The following is a 19,182-nucleotide window of genomic DNA, read 5'->3' as shown; positions in this document are numbered from 1 at the left end:
CATTACTCTTATAATCAACAACATTTCAAAGTGGTCCTATTTTCAGATTGTCAAGACTGAGGATAGCATAACAAGTGTGGATATGGAGTTAGTGCAGAGGTATTACCAGCCTGTTTCTTGAGGTGACTAAGTAGTTGCTCCACCATGGAACAAGTGTCATCATAGTACAGATATAGGAGTTGAAGATGAGAGCCGCTTTCCTGGAGATACCGATGAAGATGGGGGAGACATGATAGGGTGGACCAAACGGCAAACTAGTCTACTTTGCAGGCTTCCAGCTACCTCATCTATCGAGACTCTGTAATGCAATATATTGTCAGTTCTTGTATATAATGAAAACTGTTGCACAAAGAAGTGTAGACCTCTCAATATAATCCTCGAAAAGTTTAGCTACTCTCACCTGCAATAGAACTAAAACAGCATCATGAGATTCTTCTTGCTTTCTCATAAACCATGAGAGACAAGATTCACAATCAAAGATGAGTACCAAGTTCCAACCTTATGCCCTGTTCCAACCATTCTCTCCATTCCAACCTTATTACAGTTCCAACCTTTACCTCCTAGTGCCCTGTTCCAACCATTCTCTCCATGCCAACCTTATTACAGTTCCAACCTTTACCTCCTAGTGCCACCCTGTACATCGAGTCCAACCTTATTCGAGCGACCCGGTAACATATACCTTGTTTAAATATGTTATCCCGCATGAAAAGCTTCTAGACCTCCATCTCTCCCAACCCAACTGAAGCCGGTGCCTTTTGATATTCCTCGTAACTTCATTAACTCTCTAAGTTCACTTACACTATCCCATTTACCAGCCTCCGCCAAAGTATTTGATAGTGCAACATATGCCCCTGGCCGACAATCACCGCCTAAATTGAAGAGTTCCTTAGCAGCTAAATCAGTGATTTCGACATCTCCATGCAGTCTACCAGAACTAAGCAAAGCTGCCCAAACATCGGAATTTGGCTTTTCGGGCATACTGATTACAAACTGCAGTGCTTGATTTAGACTCCCTGCACGGCCTAACAAATCAACCATGCAGGCATAATGCTCCATCCTTGGCTTCATTGAATAACCCTTCTCCATGCTGTCAAAAATGTTCTTTCCTTTAGCAACTAGCCCAGCGTGTGAACAGGCAGAAAGAGCACTAAGAAATGTAACATAGTTCGGTTTAACACGATGGTCTACTTGCATTCTGTTGAATAGATCAAGAGCTTCATTTGGATATCCACTTTTCCCATATCCATCAATCATTGAAGTCCATGAAAATACATTCCTTTCAGGCATGTGGTCAAAAACTCTTCTCGCATCCTCAGTTTGCCCACACTTTGAATACATGTCTATCAAAGCACTTCCAATTTTTACGTGTTCAATGAATCGAGTCTTCATGAGTTGTCCTTGGACTTGCTGGCCAACTTCGAAAGCTGCCAAGGCAGAGCAAGCCCCAATTAAGCTTGCAAATGTAGAAATCGTGGGCTCAAATTCCAATCTTTGCATGAGAATATAAAACTCAATTGCTTTCTTAGCAGTTTCAATAGATTTGCTATAACCTTCAATCATGGCATTGAAAACAACCACATCTTTTGTCATTGTTTTCTTGAACACCTCTTCTGCATCACCCACATTCCCTTGGTTCATGTACCCAGTTATCATTGAAGTAGAGCAAACCACATTCTTTTCCAACATTAAATCAAACACTTTCCGAGCATAGTGCACCCTCCCACTCTTAACATAGGAGTCAACCAACACAGTATAAAGCACATCATCATCACCACCAACACCACACCTCAATATCTGGGCATGAACATGCCTCGCTATAAAGCCAGTGTGCGATCCAACATCCAAGCAAGTAGACCCCTTCAAGACCATTGAAAACGTGAACCCATCGCCATTTTCACCGGAAAAACTCAGTTTCCTAACCAAATCAAAAGCTTCCTGGACTTTCCCGCTCTTTACATACCCCGAAATCATATAATTATAAGCCGAGAGTGTTGGTTGAGGCAATTCATCGAACACCCGGCGCGCGTAAGAGAGGCAGGAAGATTTGATGTAGAGTATTAGGAGCTTGATCGAGATATTGGTATTGGGTTCGAACCCAGCTTTCAGAATGTAGGAATGGATCTTTTGGCCGTGCGCAGGGTGATCTGAGTTAATGTAGTGTTGCAGGGCGGAGGAGACAGAGCATGAAGATTGTGGGTAGAAGTAGTTAGTTGCTGTTGGCGTTACTAAAGTTTTCAATTGAATTATTTTGCAATGCTTCGCCATGACTAAACTCTTCTGTGCTACAACAACGTAGTCCACCTCGAGGAATCCTAGAAATTATCAGGCAATGCATATGCACGTAATACAATCAACTTTTTATTTGAATTCACCCCCCAAAAAAAAAAAATCAACTTTTTATTTGAAAAAATCCCCAACAAAAATCACAAATATGAATGCTCTAATGAGATTGTACTCGGCACAAACATAAAAATTAAGTTACCATAAGCTTCTCTCAAAAAAAAAAAAAAAAAAAAAAAAGGACCAAAAGCTAAATGTAATCAAAATTATGGCAAATTATACCGTGCACCATTGTGCGTTCTAGGCTAAAACGACGTCGTTTTGTACCTTTACGCGTGTCTGTTGTTAACCTCTTAAAAAAATTCATGTTTCGAATGTACAGAATTGTATAATAGAAAATACAGAATTTTATACCTGAAAACACAGAATTTTTATAACTGAAAATCCTCATGTTTCAAATGTACATAATTATATAATAGACAACTCAGAATTTTATACCTGAAAACACAATTTTATAACGAAAAATTTTCATGTTCGAATGTACAAAATTATATAATAGAAAACACAAATTTTTATACTTGAAGACCCATAATCTTTTTTAAAAGGATAAAAATCTCCTATGTTGAATGTACATAATTTTATACCAAAAAACACATAATTTTATAACATAATATAAAACGACAATGTGCGCCCTAGTGCACGGTATAACGATTGCAAAATTATGGCAAACCCGTTTGGGCTTGAGCTTAAAAAGTTACAAATGGGCTGGGTCACTATGTCGTGGCTGTAGGCCGATCAATAGTCCAGTTCAATGGTCCAGTGGCAAATTATTTTGTAGATTCGGGTTTAAAAATACATAATTTATATATTGAATGTTCACAATTTTATATACTAAATATTCACAATTTACATACTAAATATTCACAATTTGAATTGTAAATATTAAATATATAAATTATATATTTTGACCCGTATCTACATTGCAAGGTGGACCCAGGTCCATAGCATAACTGTCGTAATCTCGTCACTGTATTATTATTAAAAGTAATTTATTCATAAAAATTTTGTATAATAATTAATATTTAATTGAAAAAATATCAAATAAATCATTGAACTTATAATTTTTGTGAATAAATTTAAAATGTGTGCAATTGAGACACTTTTTTTTTTTTCCCAATAGAATCCAATCACACTACTTATATTGTATATACTAAGGGTGTGTTTGGTTCGCACATGAGAATCAGAATCGAAATAGGAATCAAATACTTGGTAATGGTAATATGTTTTGGTGAAAGTATTTTTGCACGGTTGGTAGTAGGGTGGGATTGGATTGGTTACCAATATTGTTGTTTGGTTATGTATGACCCTATAATGGGAATAAAGGTTTTTTTGTGGGGTTTTTTTTTTTTTTTTTAGGGGAATGGGAATTAAGGTTTAAAAAATACAAGAACAAAAAATCAAGACAATTTATTCAATAATATAAAGACATCCAAAACACCAATATGAAAAGAAAAAAAAAAAGATTTAAAAGCACTAATCCAAACTTAAAAATCAAATTACCAATTAAGAGGATGAATAATGAAATGAAACCCTTATTTTATTAAGGAATGTGTTTTATAATTAAAGGGATAATCAAATTGCATAGTAGTGCTCTAGAAACCTGTCAACCAAATAAATAAATAACTTTGATTCCTATTCCTGATAGTTAAACTCATGAACCAAATACACCCTAATAGTTTCCTTTTCATCAACGATACTATCTGAGATGAAAGATTGAAATATATTCACCGACTGCTCGGAGCTCCCGAGTTCATAGTGTCCTCACATTTAACATTCGGTCATATGCCATTATGCCGGCATTGCAATAAACGACTGCCGACAGACTTTGCCTTTTTTTTTTTCCTCATTTATGCATTAGTTTAGTGCCGAGATCGACTAATTTACTTGATCACACTCTTGATTCAACAACCTTCTCTCATGCAAACTTTATGTACTGAAATTTGGTCGCTCCTAACTCTATTTTTGCTTTGCTTTAATATAATCTGCTATGGTTTGCTTTCAAAAAATATTCAATTCAACTTGCATTGGAAAAAATCAAAATATGTCATAATTGTATGTATTTTAATTGTTTAATTGTCCAGTTACACATGTTTTAAGTTCAGTGATCTTTTTTTTTTTTTTTTGAAAGTAAGTTCAGTGATCTAATTATACAAAAGTTATATTTTTAGTGGTTTTTTTTTTAATGAATTATAAGACACATTTTAAAAATAAAATTAATCTTCTTACAAATCTTTTGTTTTTGTTTTGTTTTTTTTTTTTTTTGTTTTTTTTACATACATAATCCGGATTCAACTAATTTAGATTTGACATGAGTTGTGTCCACAAAATTTAACTTTTATTCTTGGGAAAATCTAATTCAATTACATTAACAATTCACTTACTAAACGTCCCAAAGTGCTAAATTTTATTTTAAACCTAGTTTCATTAATTACCTATGAAAATAATCCATTTTAACTTTTAAGCATCAAAACTTATTATTGTGCACTGAAAGGGGTCGGTGGCCAAATGGTGGACCATAATTCTTATATCAGATGGTCACGAGTTCGATTATTATCAACATTTTCTTGATTAAGTGTATTATTTAATTTATCTCGTACACATCCTTAAATAATGACGACGCATTTCCCTAACTTTATTTAAAAAAAAAAAAATCAAATCAAAAAAACAAAAAAACTTATTCTTGTGATCAAGAATCTCTCACAAACGAGGGCATTTCCCAAGGAAATCAACTCCGTATGATTTACTCCAAAACCACTTCGAAAATCATTCCAAGAATGTATATTTAAGATTCTTCAAGTTTATGTGAACTTAAATTAATTATTATAGTGTTTGAATTTTTTGTTCCGAGAAAAATTCTCAGCTACTATTTGATATTGTGAATTAAATAAATTCTGTTTGTGATCTTTTAGTACGAGAAGTTGAGAAGCTGCTATATTCACTTGGACGCTTCGTTTGGAGCTATGAATCTATGATTGACAACATTTTCTCAACTATTCTTCTGATATATATCAAAAAAGAAATTAAACTAGTATATATACTATATACATGATACTGAGTATTATTATCATGATAATTTTAAGCTTAAATTCAACGTACTTCAATTCACATTATAATATAATGATACAAATTATTGAAACTAATTAATAATGTATATATGAGTCCATTATATTTGAGACATAATATAAAATTATAATTTTTGGTCAACTTTGAAGTATTATAAAATTGACATGCATATATTATATGAAACCATGCAATATATGAAAATGAGACAAATAATTGAATCAATACTTTCTCCATTGTCCCAAACTATTTTTTTTTTTTAAATATCTCACGGAGAAGGATAGTACGTGATGTCGTGATCATTATAGTTTTGATTTTTTAGTAGTGTAAAGACTTAGCATTTTAGTTAGTAGAGTTTATTCTTCTCATAGCCAAAAGGATCATATATATCGAAGTAGAAGAAGGGGATGCTCCTAGAATATTGGTCTAGTGCATAAAAAATTGTATTTAACACTTTATTTCATCAGTGGTATGACGGGCTTAAAATCGAACTAAAAAGACTATGTACGATGACATACTCAATCGAAAAAATATGAACAAAAATTGAAGTTGTAACATTTTGATACAAAAATTATGCTTTAATTAAACACTCGGTCATTGGGGTGTTGGGCAAGTTTTAATATATTTAAATATGACATAATTAAGTATTTTGGCTATTGATGTTGGAGTAGGAAGGGGGGAAGAATGTACACACAAACTAAGAAGTGTGCGTGCATGGTTGACGATTCAATTCACAGTCGCATTAAGTACAAAGAATTCATTTCCCCAAAGAAAATATTTGGTTGTTTGTTCAAGGGGCACCCCCACGTGCATGCATGGAATGTTCTATCTTCTATGTATATAAACCAACATTTCAACTTTCAATGGAGAATATATTAATAATTAGTAGAAAATATATCATTGTAAATTGTAATATAAATTTACATGGTATATATAGATTGATTTTTTTGGCCGGGGTTAAGATATTAACAAATAATAATTACATTATAAAATTAAGGCATCAACCTATATACAATTCATGATGATTAGGAGGTGACAAACACTATTTTTTTTTTTTTTTTGTGAGATTGGTACCACTCACACTGTGATTATCTAATTCTTCTAAATTTGATTCCTCCCGCATCCACCTGAAGAAGCCCAATCATCATCTCTTCCGGAGGATCTTCGAAGACCGTACAATAATCCCTCAAAAATTAATCAGTCCAAGGTTCGTCAAGAAATTCGCACACTTGTTATCTTCTCTCAACACATGTACGGGAGAACACCACCCTATTAAAACTTTTGTCAAGAAACCTACCATCCATGACGAGGAAGGATTATCCTCTTGTTGAAGACTATCTATAAAGTCACAAATACATATACTAAAATATAACTTAACATGTATAATCATCCAATCCGCATAGACATTCACGTTCCTATATATATATATATATGAATAGGATTAAACTTTAAAATTATACGGAGTATATAACTTGTGTTTATAACTTCTTTTTGATCAATCAAATAATCATAAACCGATAATATTTGGAGAAATGATTTTATATAAAATTAAAATTGTAAGCTTAATGGGGCTGTATACAATAGACTCAACCAAAATAATTTTAATTTTTTATGTAATTATATACAATAATCATGCTTTACCATTTAGGGCAAATTATGTTGTGCATCTGTATGCACCATGCATGGTGCATACGGATGCAAAAACGACGTCGTTTTATTAAAAACGCGCGTCTCCTCTTAAAACAAAAAAAAATCAGGTTCGATTCTCAGCAACAACATATGAATTAAAATTCTAGAATCGATGAACTATAATTTCAGAATCTATGAACTAAAATTTCAGAATCTAATCTATGAACTAAAAATTCCATAATGAATGAACTAAAATTCAAGAATCTATGAACTAAAATTTCAGAATTGATGAACTACAATTCCATAATCGATGAACTATAATTCTAGAATCAATAAACTAAAATTTCATAATCTATAAACTAAAATTCAAGAATGAATGAACAACATAATGTTATTGCTGGAAATCGAACCTGTTTTTTTTTTTTTTTAAGAGAGACACACTTTTTTAATAAAACGACGTCGTTTTTGCATCCGCATGCACCATGCATGGTGGTGCATACGGATGCACAGCATAACTATCCACCATTTAGTTATTTCTTATTGGGCCTATAATTCTATGTTGTTGGTTAACATATCACAAACTAAAAAATAACACGTGTCGTATTTAGGAGGTCTATGAAGTGTACACAACCGATATTTACTCGTTTTCTGATTCCAATTCACACGTACCACTTCATTAATGATCCATCCTTGAAACTTGAAACGATCAGCCCCCCCACCCCACTCGGCCACGCTCGCTGTCACTATAAATGCATCCATTCCTATCATACTCCCACACGTAACTACTCTACACTGCTCCAGGAAAAAAAAAAATCAAAGACGGCCTGATTAACTTCCTCTCCTCTTTTCTAGGAAGATCGAAGAATACGTGATTATGGCGTGGTCTTGTGAGCCGGAAATGGCGTGCAGGAAGCACCCGAATCGCCGGCATCAGCCGGGCGTCTGCTCTACCTGTCTCAGAGAAAGGCTCTCTAAGATTCCCGGCGCGGTGCTAGTGTCTTCGCCGCCGTCCGCCGCTTCTTCCGCATCTTGCTCGCCTCTCCCTGCTGATAATTATTACTATTCCTCTGGTTCCTCCTCCGGCCGCGCTTCTCCGCGCGGCCACCGCCGCATCACCTCCGACGTTATGAGCCACTTCTCCTTTATCTTTAGCGTAGCCGGCGGAGGGGCGCTGAAGAAGAGCAGGTCCATTGCTTTTGTCGCCAAAAGCGGCGCGGGGAGCTCTCACGGTTCCGGGAAGAAGAAAGAAGGGTTCTGGTCGAAGCTCATCCGCTCTACCGGGAAGAAGACTAGGAGGGTTTTCTTGCCGTAGTTTGTTGCAGAGTGGTCAGGCGAGATCGAAGGGCCTCTTAGGGCAACAAATAAGAAAGAAAATAGTCCCCTAAGACATTAAGAACTTTACATGGTGATCTGTATAAATTGTAGTAATTGTAAAACAAATATGTTGAAATTTGTTTAAATGTTTCCAAAATGTGACAGTAAAGGAATTTTCTTTCTTTTTTTTTTTTTTTAATAAAAGAGAAAAACTCGTAATCACTGAGGTGATCTAAATTTTACGAATTAATTCCTATCCTCTCTGAGAGACATGGGGGCTAGTCCAAAAGGAATGAGAATCGTCACAGTAAAGAGAGTTGGTCCAAGAAGAATGAGAATTGTCACCGAAAAATTCGTAATCACTATTAAGAGTATGCAAACTACACATCAGGTGCATAACGCACTATTAGGTGGACCAAAATTGGGGTTAAGAGTATGCAAACTAACATAAGATAATTTCGAAAATGTGGCAGTAAAGGAATTTTCTTTTGAGTAAAAAGAGAAATTTGTATCCACGATTTAAGAGTATGCAAACTACACATAAGATATAAACCGCACTATTAGGTGGATCAAAATTGGGATTAGCTGCGGTCGGACAGTATGGAAGAATAATGTTTATAGAAAACAATATTATGAACACTTGGAAGTTAAATCTATTGCAACTTTAAGTTTTGGACAGTAACTTATCTTCAGTGTTCTTCCATACGCTTCCGTGGTTATATCTGGGAGTATAAAGCTAGCGAGAAAGCCTTTAACCATGTGTAATTGTAATCTTGGCCTGTACATTTCTGTTGCCATCCTTGCTTTGTGAATGTTACCTGCTATCCATGATATCGTCGTCTTCTGCAGCAGGTCGTTTCAGTTTTTGGAAAATCTCATCGAGAGATTCAGATGAGGATGAGGAAAGACGAGATAGGTAAGGGGTGTCCTGAGATTGGCGTAATGGAACGAACTCACCAACTTGGCGTAAAGGAGGGAATCCTTTTGCTTCTAAGTTTGTTTTGAAGGTCTGGAGGCCTGCCTTCATTGATGCCCATCTTGCAGCCAACAACCCTGTTGGGCCTTTTACGCTGTCAATGGGTTTGGAGGTGCCAGCGTCGAGCAAGGAGACCTTAGTAGAGGGCACGTTGGCTTGCTCTGTATTCACTGCAGGTTTGCTCTGCTCCTTTAGAGCTGCATACTTGCTGCTAATAGCTTCCTTGCTCCCAGAGTATCTACGTGCCTCGCTTTTTGGATGTCTTGAAGAGCTTCCCTTTAAATCCTCCTTGTTTGAATCAGATGTCTTCATCTCAAAACCACTCCTGTCCTGGAAATTTACAGCCTGGTTAGAAATCGAAACCCTTCCACATAAATGAAGTGAACATACAAGGTGCATTGAATATTATGGAGAACAAAAACTGATGATTTTGATGTCAGGTTTACAAAATCATGGATGCTGCATACTGAAATTTGAATATGATGCATAGTTATCCAGTGAAGTACACAAAGAACTAATGGCAACATAACAATGAACATGAAGCAAAAATCATGGAGATGGAGAAAAGTCACTTACTGTGCCATTCCCACTGGACTCCAAATCTGTGCTTGTCCCATTGAAATTCCTTGCCAAGGGAAGAACATGTTCACCAATTTTCCTTCCTTCTTCAAGCCAGCTCCGTTCTGTAATTTAGGTAATAATAATGAATCACAGGCAATGCTGAAGAGTTTAGTCTAGTCAATCAATATGATTTACCTACTCACAACTGCTTAGTGCTTACCTTTCTGCAATATAAGCAATCCTGATGGATCAAAACCGTCCAGGTCATCTGCTTCCGGTTGGAATCTAAATATCTTCCAGTTCCCAAAAAAACTGATGATTCGATCAAAGAAATTGCTGGCTACTAGCAGTGTGTATATAACCATAATAAGCGGATAAATTCTGTTGAATCCTTTCCCAAAGAAAGGTACAGCATCATCAATATTTCCCATTCTCTGCAATCAGTGATTCACCATAAAGCATAAGTAGAGAATGGCTACAGGGAAATCCATGTTACTGGAGGGTCAAATTCATGAGATTTTCTTATTTGAGAAAAGCAATCATCGACAGAACTAGAAATAATTTGATGCCTTCACTAGGGTGTATTGTGTCATGTGTGTAGGCAATCAGTAAGAGAGTCCAAGGCATCAGGATTTTTATGCAAAATAAAATTTAGTAGCCATAATTGAACAGGATGACTGTTCCATCAGCAAGTTACACCTTCTCTACTTTCTTAAAACAGACCTCTTAGAAGTGATCAGATTGACCTTCTGATTTTTTACTTTTTTATTTTTGCATAAAAGTTGCATCTCCATTCTATTAAAAACAGTTAACTTTTTTCCCCCTCTCAAACAGGACTCATCTTTTTTTTCCACAAAAATCCTCCTATTGGCATGAAAAGAAATGAATTTAAATTAATGAACTGAAAAGAAATTCAAAAGAAAAACTTATGCAGTCTTGTATTCAGTGTTGCAAAACTCGGCCACCTAGGCGCCCGCTTAGGCGCTAGGCGGCACCAAGCCTTGCCGTTTTTGGGTGTAGGCGGCCATTCCTTGGCTGGCCGCCTAGGCGGCCAACTCGGCTGAGTCATCCGATTTTGACCAATTTCATCCGATTTTGTCTGATGTCGTCTTTCATTAATTATTGATTTTAATATTATTATGATGTTATGACTTAAAAATTATCATTATTTCATTTATTTGGCTGTGTTATTTGATTGAATGTTGAAAACAACCTCATTAAAATTGTCAAACGGCAAGTCTACCACTATTTATTTTATTTTTTTGGCGCCCGACTAGCGCCTAGCGCCTACTACAACCATGCTTGTATTACAATTTACAAATTATATGGACATGAAATTGTAGTCAGGGAATGCCATTATCACAGAGAAATTAGCCTAAACTAAGTGAAAATGCTATGGACAATAGAAGGTCCATGGCTAAAATCAATATATAACATAATGGAACTAACCTTCTCAAAAATAGTTTTCTTGCCATCACCCAGATTAATGAGGTTAAGAAAATTGTAAGAAATGGGAGGTGCATAGCGAGCAACCATCCTGCAAAGGATTGATGTATAATCATTTATCATTTATTATTGTATTAAAGCATGAACCCAGTTATGTTAACAAAGTTACAATATCAACTTACGAGCATATCATTAGCAAACCCACTGCACTTGTTTGCCTTGGTGTCAAGGAATAGAACATTAGCATTCCCGCTTTGAACAGTGAATAGTATGTGCAAAGACACATGTACATCAATGGAACAAATGCAAACACCTATAGACAGAAAAGTTATTTAAGCCAAGCTTTGCAGACAGATTATTAAAATCACATAGAATCCATTTCGAATAGGGAGACAAGCCTATCCCAGAAGCACCATATTCATTCAATTCTTGAGCACATGCAGGATATGGGTATAAATATAATTTAATACAGTGCACATTCCACGGGAAAATCGTTGACATACCTGAACAAGAACCTCCTGGTTCCCAACAGATTTTATTAGAATAGAAAATATTGATAAATCAACTCCTCTGGGCAATAAAGTTGCCTCAGCTAAAAGAATTGCAGCTGACATGCAACCAAGCATGACACTTGAGACTTTCTCCAATTGCTTATGAAGAATACATCGCCATATCAATTCTGGAAACAAAAAAAGGAAGTAAAAAATCAAGTATACTGAGAACATTCAGAAGGCAAAGTAACAAAAAAGTTAAAAATACATAACAAAACTCTACTGCAAAGTTTGGCAAGGTATGATGAGCATAATAACTAGCACTAGCAGTGCCACATTTAAATATCCTTCACCAACCACTTTTACAGCATATATTTGAAATCAAGAAACAGATTGCATTTTCTGGTTACCTGTTGTATCCAAAAAGGGTCCTAACGTCCCAGTCCGTTCAGGTCTGAAGCTAGAAATGAATTTCCTACATGATAGATTTGACATTTAAGAACTTTTAATTTTTTTTTTAAATAAATATGAGGCTTAATATCATAGGAGAATACTAAAGGAATCAGCTCATTTGTTTTCACATGAAATTAAGTCTCCGACTATTCAAGGACTACTTGCCCTAAAATATCAAATATGATAACAGAATTGGCATTGAAACATTAGCTAGGCAGTGATAATCTTCTTTTTTTTTTTTTAATATATCAGAAAAGTGTTGCTTAAAAATTCAATTTTTAAGAAGGTAATTGCTTGAAAAAAAAAAATTATAAAGCTAAAGAGATCATTCTTGTTATAAATTGGTTGGATTTCATTAGATTTTCTTCTTTGTTTTGGGGTTTTTGTTTTTGTCTTCTTTTTTATTTTTTATTTCGGAGAGGGGGAGGGGTCACATTGGAAAAATGTTAGATGATACAAACCATCCAGTGATATTGCGCCGTTCATAATTCTTTATTGTATCTTCCAATTCAAGAGCCTCAGTAACATATGTCTGATACTCACTGCATATAAGACGATCAAATATATGGTTATCACTTATCAATCAGAACAAGTATAACAAATCCCTACTAAAAAGTCATCAGAAGACTAAAATAAAAGATCTCATACGACTTTCTCATAGTAGACAAGTTTAAGGAGAAGATAATAACAAATATATGGGGTTGAGAAAGGGGGGGCTGTTCCCTCCTTTTTGGAAGTTGTCGGAAGAAACGACAATAAAGGTTTAAAAGGAATCGTTAGGAACAAGAAACTTGAGGACTCATAAGATAAATTTCAACTGTAAACATGATCTTTATTAAAGATGGCTTGAACAGTCGTACACTCGTATCCCTTAGATTTTCCCATAAGACCAAATACAAAGATTCAAACCATCAACCATGGACTGTTAAAAGGCTGCAGATGTAGACAGCTAACCTCACTAAAATACTATCTGTGGAAGAGTAGAGCATATGGTTGACATGCTGCAATTATTACCTTTTGTATCTATAGTATTCCTCTCGAGCTATACGAAGATGGCGCCTAAGAGTTGCCATTGATTTCTCATCTGTATCATAATCCATGTCATTTTCACCCAATCTACCCCCTTGTGGTTTGAAAGATGGATCTTCTCGGAACTACAGAATGCCAGAACGGTATATCAAAATTACCCACATATATAAAATGACAGCAGAGGAACAACTTCTGGTTAAATCAATATCTAAGCCATAGAAGTACCAGTTGAACTATCATATTGTCAATGACATCCATACAAGGCCTCAAAGGATCACGTCTAGACATCTGCTTTGACGTTGCCTGAGCAACCTAAAAATATTCACCATACCGAGTAAATAAAATGAGAGAATGTATCAAGGTTAACTAATACCATAATTAACTTTATATGCAAACATCATATAAAAAAAATCTATTTGCTGCATTTAGCAGGAAACAGAAGAGATCTTAACAGATGGAGAAGATTCTCTCAACACAGAGTGTATGTCCAAACCAGTTCACTCTCCTAAAGGAGAAACCAAGCTTAAGTGTATCTGTAGCAACTCAATCATCACGCAAAAAAATTTACATCTAATATATGCATGAGTCTATAAGATATCAGAAAATCCAGCAGTTCATCATTCATAGACCAATTTATAGCCAACTGTTGTAGGAAATGCTTACTACTATGGCATTTGATAACTCTTGGTGTGCATCATCAAGTTTCACAGCCATTTTGGCAACTTTATGTGAAAGCAGCTTCTGCCGAGTGGTCCAATCAGCATTTCTCCAAAGGCTTTTAGGAATTTCACTTAAACCGAAACCAAGAAGAAATGCACCAGTTACCAGTCCAAAAGTATTGGAGCATGCCATAGCAAAACCTAGTAGCTTTACACCCCTATCATAGAAAAATGTTGCAGATAAATAAGAAAATAAACAATTCCCATACTGAAATATAAACTGAGGACAATTTATTTGTTTCAGAAAGAAAGGAATAATATAAGGGAGGAAACAGAGTAAAAGGTTCAAACTCCAAAAATGGAATTCTGATTGTCTTATTTGGACAAACAGAGCAGGAAATATAACACATGCCTCTCCCTCCCATTCCATCCTGCCCCTTTCTTTCCTGTATCTTTTTATTGAAAGACAGTATCATTAGCCATATAGCCCCCTTTCATAGTTTCATCATCATAATTCTAATAAATCGGCTTCCTAAAAGAAATTCCAAAAATAAATGTAAATATAATATTATACCACCTCAACCATCCTCAAAAAAAAAAAAAAAAAAAAAAAAAAAAAAACTCTCTTTTCAAATTTCATACAAATAGATTCCAGATTAGCTCTGCCTCAAGAACACTTAATGTTGAGTCATTGCTATACTTAATAAAGGTGAGTTGTACAAGGATTATGCAGGTTCAGAACACTAGAAATGTTACCCTCATAATCTCAGCTGTCTTTGTGAGATTGCAATAACATTTTCTCACTGGCTAACAAATTGTCCATCAGTGACAAAAATAGCATCTACCACAGACCCACAAAACTTAAATTTAAATCATGGCTCAAATCCATGTGAACTTAACTCCTTTTTAATCAGTATACTATAATTTCATGGCAACTGAACAGAACACATACTTATGGTAACCTAAATCATGCACAGGAAGAACAAGTATATGCAAAGATGTAAAAACAGTTCAGGGAACAAGAACAAACCTAATTTTCTGCATACTAATTAGGAGAATAAGCCCAAAAAGACCAATGGACCCCACAATTAAATAGAACACCAAATTTACATGTATGCTCGTCTTCAATCTTTCTACTAAAGAAAAATCTCCAGCATCTTCAAAACCCTGAATAAGCGGAACCACAAGCCTGTTCAAAGGAAAATGAATAAAAATAATTCATACCATTACACAAGTAATTGAGATAGAGGAGAAGATTTGGTTGCAATGCATTTAAAAACTGCACAATGAACTTTATTCAGCTGAATACTTTGTGGATATCGAGAAAATATTGAATAAGAATGATTATGATTTGGCATCAACTAAACTATGAGACTCTTTAAGATTTTTACTACTCTAATTGAATATTAATTAAAAGCACTCATCTCGAACCTTTTATTCTAACCAAGAAGCATAGAACAACATATGCCACAACGTAAGAATCAGAGAATTAAGGTGAAAATGTAAACTGCATATCAATCATGCAACATTGATTTATCACCAGACAACAAGCAGGAAATAACAATTAAAGGGTAGGAAGTGCATAGGTTTACCCATGGCATACATACCATGTGAGTAGAAATGTACTCCAATATGACCAGCTCCAGAAGAATGAGATGCCTCCATTATCATGTCCAATTATTGTCTAGATGCAAAAAAAAAAAAAAAAAAAAAAAAAAAAAAAAAAAAAGGAGCATCAAAAGAACAGCCTTTAGATTTTTTAAGATAATGAGAAGCAGAAGAAACTATTATGATTTACACAAAATAATGGTCTAACTAGTTATAGACATAGTGAGATACAGAAATAACACTGCGGTCAGATACTGAGAAGGAAGGTAACTAACAAGTAATAAAAATATTATGAGCCAAATGGAAAGAAAATAGAGATTAAATTTCATCTAACATGTAATTTTAAATTTTTTTTACTTTTGGATACATGTGTACAACTATACATTCTTTGAAAATTTTTCCTATAGGCTGACAAGTTTTATAGTGGCCAACTAGTGACCACATACCTTCCTGGTGAGTAATCAAGGGAGCCATTGTTCATGCAGCTACAATTGCCCATCAAGGGAGACATCACAAGAAGTAAGTTGGTAATTCTTAAGAATACTCCAAAATATTAACTTCCTTCCCACATATAAGTTGTGAAAAAAGTATACATGAATGATTTGAAAAAAAGTGACTGCATTTGATTAGACATGGCAGAGAAAGAGATTACAACACGAGCTTTAGTCACAACATGATAATGATGTCCTCGGTTAGATCACAGAGATTAACAAATTACTCATTTCCCAAACCTAATACTAACAACCATCAATCTATAGCTAGTAAAAGTGCCGCAGAAAACCTCGATTCCATTCATCATATACACTAGGACAGATGAACAGGGGCACAACAACAAGAACAGCAGACCAACCAACCACCATGACCATCATCTTTGCTCCTTCAGTTGTAATTACTAATTAATACTGTAACAATCATCACATAGACCTCTAATGAGACCTACATGTTGCTCAACTCCTCCCAAATACACCAAAACTTGTTCCCGTGCCAACCAAACATGTATACATTTCAGAAAATAGCTCATTACCTGGAAAACATAAATCCATTTCTGCCACCATTTATAACCACCCAAAATCCTATTATTGCAACAATTTGAGATCCAAGCACCACCACTCAACCAGTAAAACCTATTTTGAGATCCAAGCACCACCACTCAACCAGTAAAACCTATTTTTTAAGATAACAACTTGGGATTGCCCCCTCCTCAGTCCTCGCACCCTAAAAGCCACTTACAACATCATACTCTCAGTTCACCAACAACCACATTAACTTTAATCTATAAGGGAAGCACCAACCATTTACCAACAATATTAATAATACTTGTAACTTGCAAAAAATCTTCAGCACAGTAAAGTTCAGCTAGCTAAAAACTGCAGTCAACAACTAATCTGAATCCGAAGTAAACTTATGTGGTGAAGGGAAAATTACATAAATTCAAAACCGGATTCAAAATGTTTAATGAATAAGCTCTAAAATCTCTATAATGCAATCTAAACTCAAATTCAGAAAAAAATAAGTGCAAAAAACATTCGAATTGAGCATTGAAATCCGTAAAACGTGTATAAGAAGTCAACAAGCGTACCGTCCAAACATCGGCCGGGACTAGAATAATCATGGAGATGGAGCAAAACCAAGTATAGCCGACAGTGAAGAAGACATATCTAGGCACGTCTGGACCAGCAAAGTATTTGAGAGTCAACACCACCATTCCAAGGGTCAGAGGCAGCGAGATCAGATAGAACACCCACATCTTCCTCCTCCTCCTCTCTGTAACGGATTGTATGTATATGTCTGTGTATTTTGGTATGCGTACGGTTCACCTGTAGCCTGTAGGAGGTTGATCGGAGATTATTCGGAGGTTCTTCTGTCCTGTTCTGTGCTGATCGCTGCAATTGCCGATTAATCGGTAGCTCGGTGATTGCAGCTAATTTGCGCCACCTCTGCACCTCCGTCGTCCTACCGTGCGCCCTCAGACGACGTTATAGGAGGCGTCTCACTGTTGTCTTTGCGATGACGTGCCGTGGCAAATTGATAGCTCCATTTCAGCTCTTTTTGGGTGTAATGTGAAATTTATTATATTATGAGGCCTTGGAATGCAAATACTTTGTACTGCTAACGCGCAATCTCTTCCGTACGCTGTTTTCCATTTACTTTTACAAAAATTTTATACCACTCAACTTACTCATTAAGTAATTTAAAAATCTAAGTGGTCTAATACGTAATGTTACATTGAATTTCTATTGTGCTGACAAATTTTATTTAAAACTTAGGGGCGTTTGGTTCACGGAATCTTAGATTACCTTAAGAAATGTTATATTTCTGTGTTTGGTTTTAAAATTAAGATATGTAAATAAGACAATGGTAATAAGATAAATTGATTAAAATATCCAAAGCCTAACATTAGTAATAAGACAAGGAAATGTGAGATTAGCTAAGAAATTAGAGGGTATCTCACATTCTTTTCCAATAGCTAAAAACTTAATGGGGAGGTTATCTGACATTCCTTGAAAAAAGTTACATAACCTGAACCAAACATGAAAATTTTATATTACCAAGCAAATATAACCTTGGTTATCTTATATAATCTGAACCAAACGCCGCCTTAGCGTTTAATTCATGTTATGAACCGCCAAACACTTTGTTGTTAGATGACATTTTTGCGGCTGCACTTGAGAAAATGTCACAGGGTTGAACCTCTTGGACGAATTCATCGCACCTTTATATAGTTCCTTCGTCATTCCAAAAAAAAGGCAAATTATTGTGTGGACCATGATCAGAATAATGTACATTTTATGCTAGAATAATAATATTTTTGGAGTAAAATAATGTACTTTATAAATTAGAATAATGTACATTATGTTATAAAATAATGTACATTATAATTTATAAAAATGTATGTTGCAGTGGGTTATATGAAAGAAAAAAAAAAAAACGTGAAACGATGTCGTTTTTTGACCGTGATCTACATAACTTCTGTATTGACCACGGTCTACGCAATAACTATTGCAAAAAAATATATAAATGTATAACTAGATCAAGAAAACTAATAAATGTAATTCTAGATTATTAAAAATTCTCGTTAATTTTATTAAACGGACAAAAATGAATGAACAGAAAATACGACATTTCTAAAAAGTAAACATAACATGTCATGTCAACAAAAAAAAAAAATGAAATACTCTCTAAAAAACATGCTCAAGTGTATTTATGTATTTTGATTGATTATGCTATTTGTATTTCTTGAACAAATAAAATTCTCAAAAATTTTCAACTAACCAAACAATTGAATAATTATGGACTCCGTCAATTATTTATACATAAATTGTAAACTCAGCCCATGTATTATTATTTAATTCAAATTCCCCCATTTAATTATAATACACAACTTTAGCACAAGTGCGAGTGATAAATATAGTCCTTCTGAATTTAAAATTTATCACCAACCAAAAGAATTGTACAAACCATGTTTTATTCATAGTACAATTCATTTATTATTATAAAATTTATATTGGTGCAAATTTTAGTCCATAAACAAAGGTGTTGTAATGAAATATTTATGAGTGTGGAAGAAGAATTTACCAAAGTGACTATATCACACGTTAGGTTGTTGATCGCAAGA

General features: G+C 34.8%; 2 protein-coding genes across 2 annotated transcripts; both read right to left on the bottom strand.

Annotated features, from left to right (window-relative positions):
- Positions 1-400: 400 nt before the first annotated feature.
- LOC109177849 (pentatricopeptide repeat-containing protein At1g28690, mitochondrial) lies at positions 401-2,325 on the bottom strand. Its single transcript, XM_019327318.1, has 2 exons — positions 668-2,325; positions 401-444 (listed from the first exon to the last, which is right to left on the bottom strand). The coding sequence occupies exon 1, from the start codon at positions 2,263-2,265 to the stop codon at positions 694-696; it is 1,572 nt and encodes a 523-aa protein (XP_019182863.1). The 5' UTR covers positions 2,266-2,325; the 3' UTR covers positions 401-444; positions 668-693.
- Positions 2,326-8,805: 6,480 nt separating this feature from the next.
- On the bottom strand, positions 8,806-17,614 carry LOC109177848 (LMBR1 domain-containing protein 2 homolog A). The gene is made up of 14 exons (XM_019327317.1): positions 17,146-17,614; positions 15,566-15,642; positions 14,989-15,147; positions 13,963-14,176; positions 13,525-13,611; positions 13,285-13,424; positions 12,732-12,812; positions 12,228-12,292; positions 11,830-12,005; positions 11,509-11,639; positions 11,330-11,417; positions 10,101-10,314; positions 9,896-10,002; positions 8,806-9,649 (listed from the first exon to the last, which is right to left on the bottom strand). Exons 1-14 carry the CDS (start codon positions 17,311-17,313, stop codon positions 9,158-9,160), a joined length of 2,199 nt encoding a protein of 732 aa, XP_019182862.1. The 5' UTR covers positions 17,314-17,614; the 3' UTR covers positions 8,806-9,157.
- Between the last annotated feature and the right edge of the window lie 1,568 nt (positions 17,615-19,182).

This window comes from Ipomoea nil, unplaced genomic scaffold, assembly GCF_001879475.1.
Source record: "Ipomoea nil cultivar Tokyo-kokei standard unplaced genomic scaffold, Asagao_1.1 scaffold0805, whole genome shotgun sequence".
Classification (NCBI taxonomy): domain Eukaryota; kingdom Viridiplantae; phylum Streptophyta; class Magnoliopsida; order Solanales; family Convolvulaceae; genus Ipomoea; species Ipomoea nil.
Note: the sequence above shows the minus strand (reverse complement) of the source record. Positions and strands in the feature narration are given on the sequence as shown.

Excerpts from the sequence above, each read along its gene's own strand:
- LOC109177849 (XM_019327318.1), bottom strand. The coding sequence starts at position 2,265 with ATGGCGAAGCATTGCAAAATAATTCAATTGAAAACTTTAGTAACGCCA.
- LOC109177848 (XM_019327317.1), bottom strand. The coding sequence starts at position 17,313 with ATGTGGGTGTTCTATCTGATCTCGCTGCCTCTGACCCTTGGAATGGTG. Across the intron at positions 11,640-11,829 it reads ACCAGGAGGTTCTTGTTCAG|GTGTTTGCATTTGTTCCATT; the intron begins GTATGTCAACGA and ends TTCTGTCTATAG. Across the intron at positions 11,418-11,508 it reads GGTTTGCTAATGATATGCTC|GATGGTTGCTCGCTATGCAC; the intron begins GTAAGTTGATAT and ends AATCCTTTGCAG.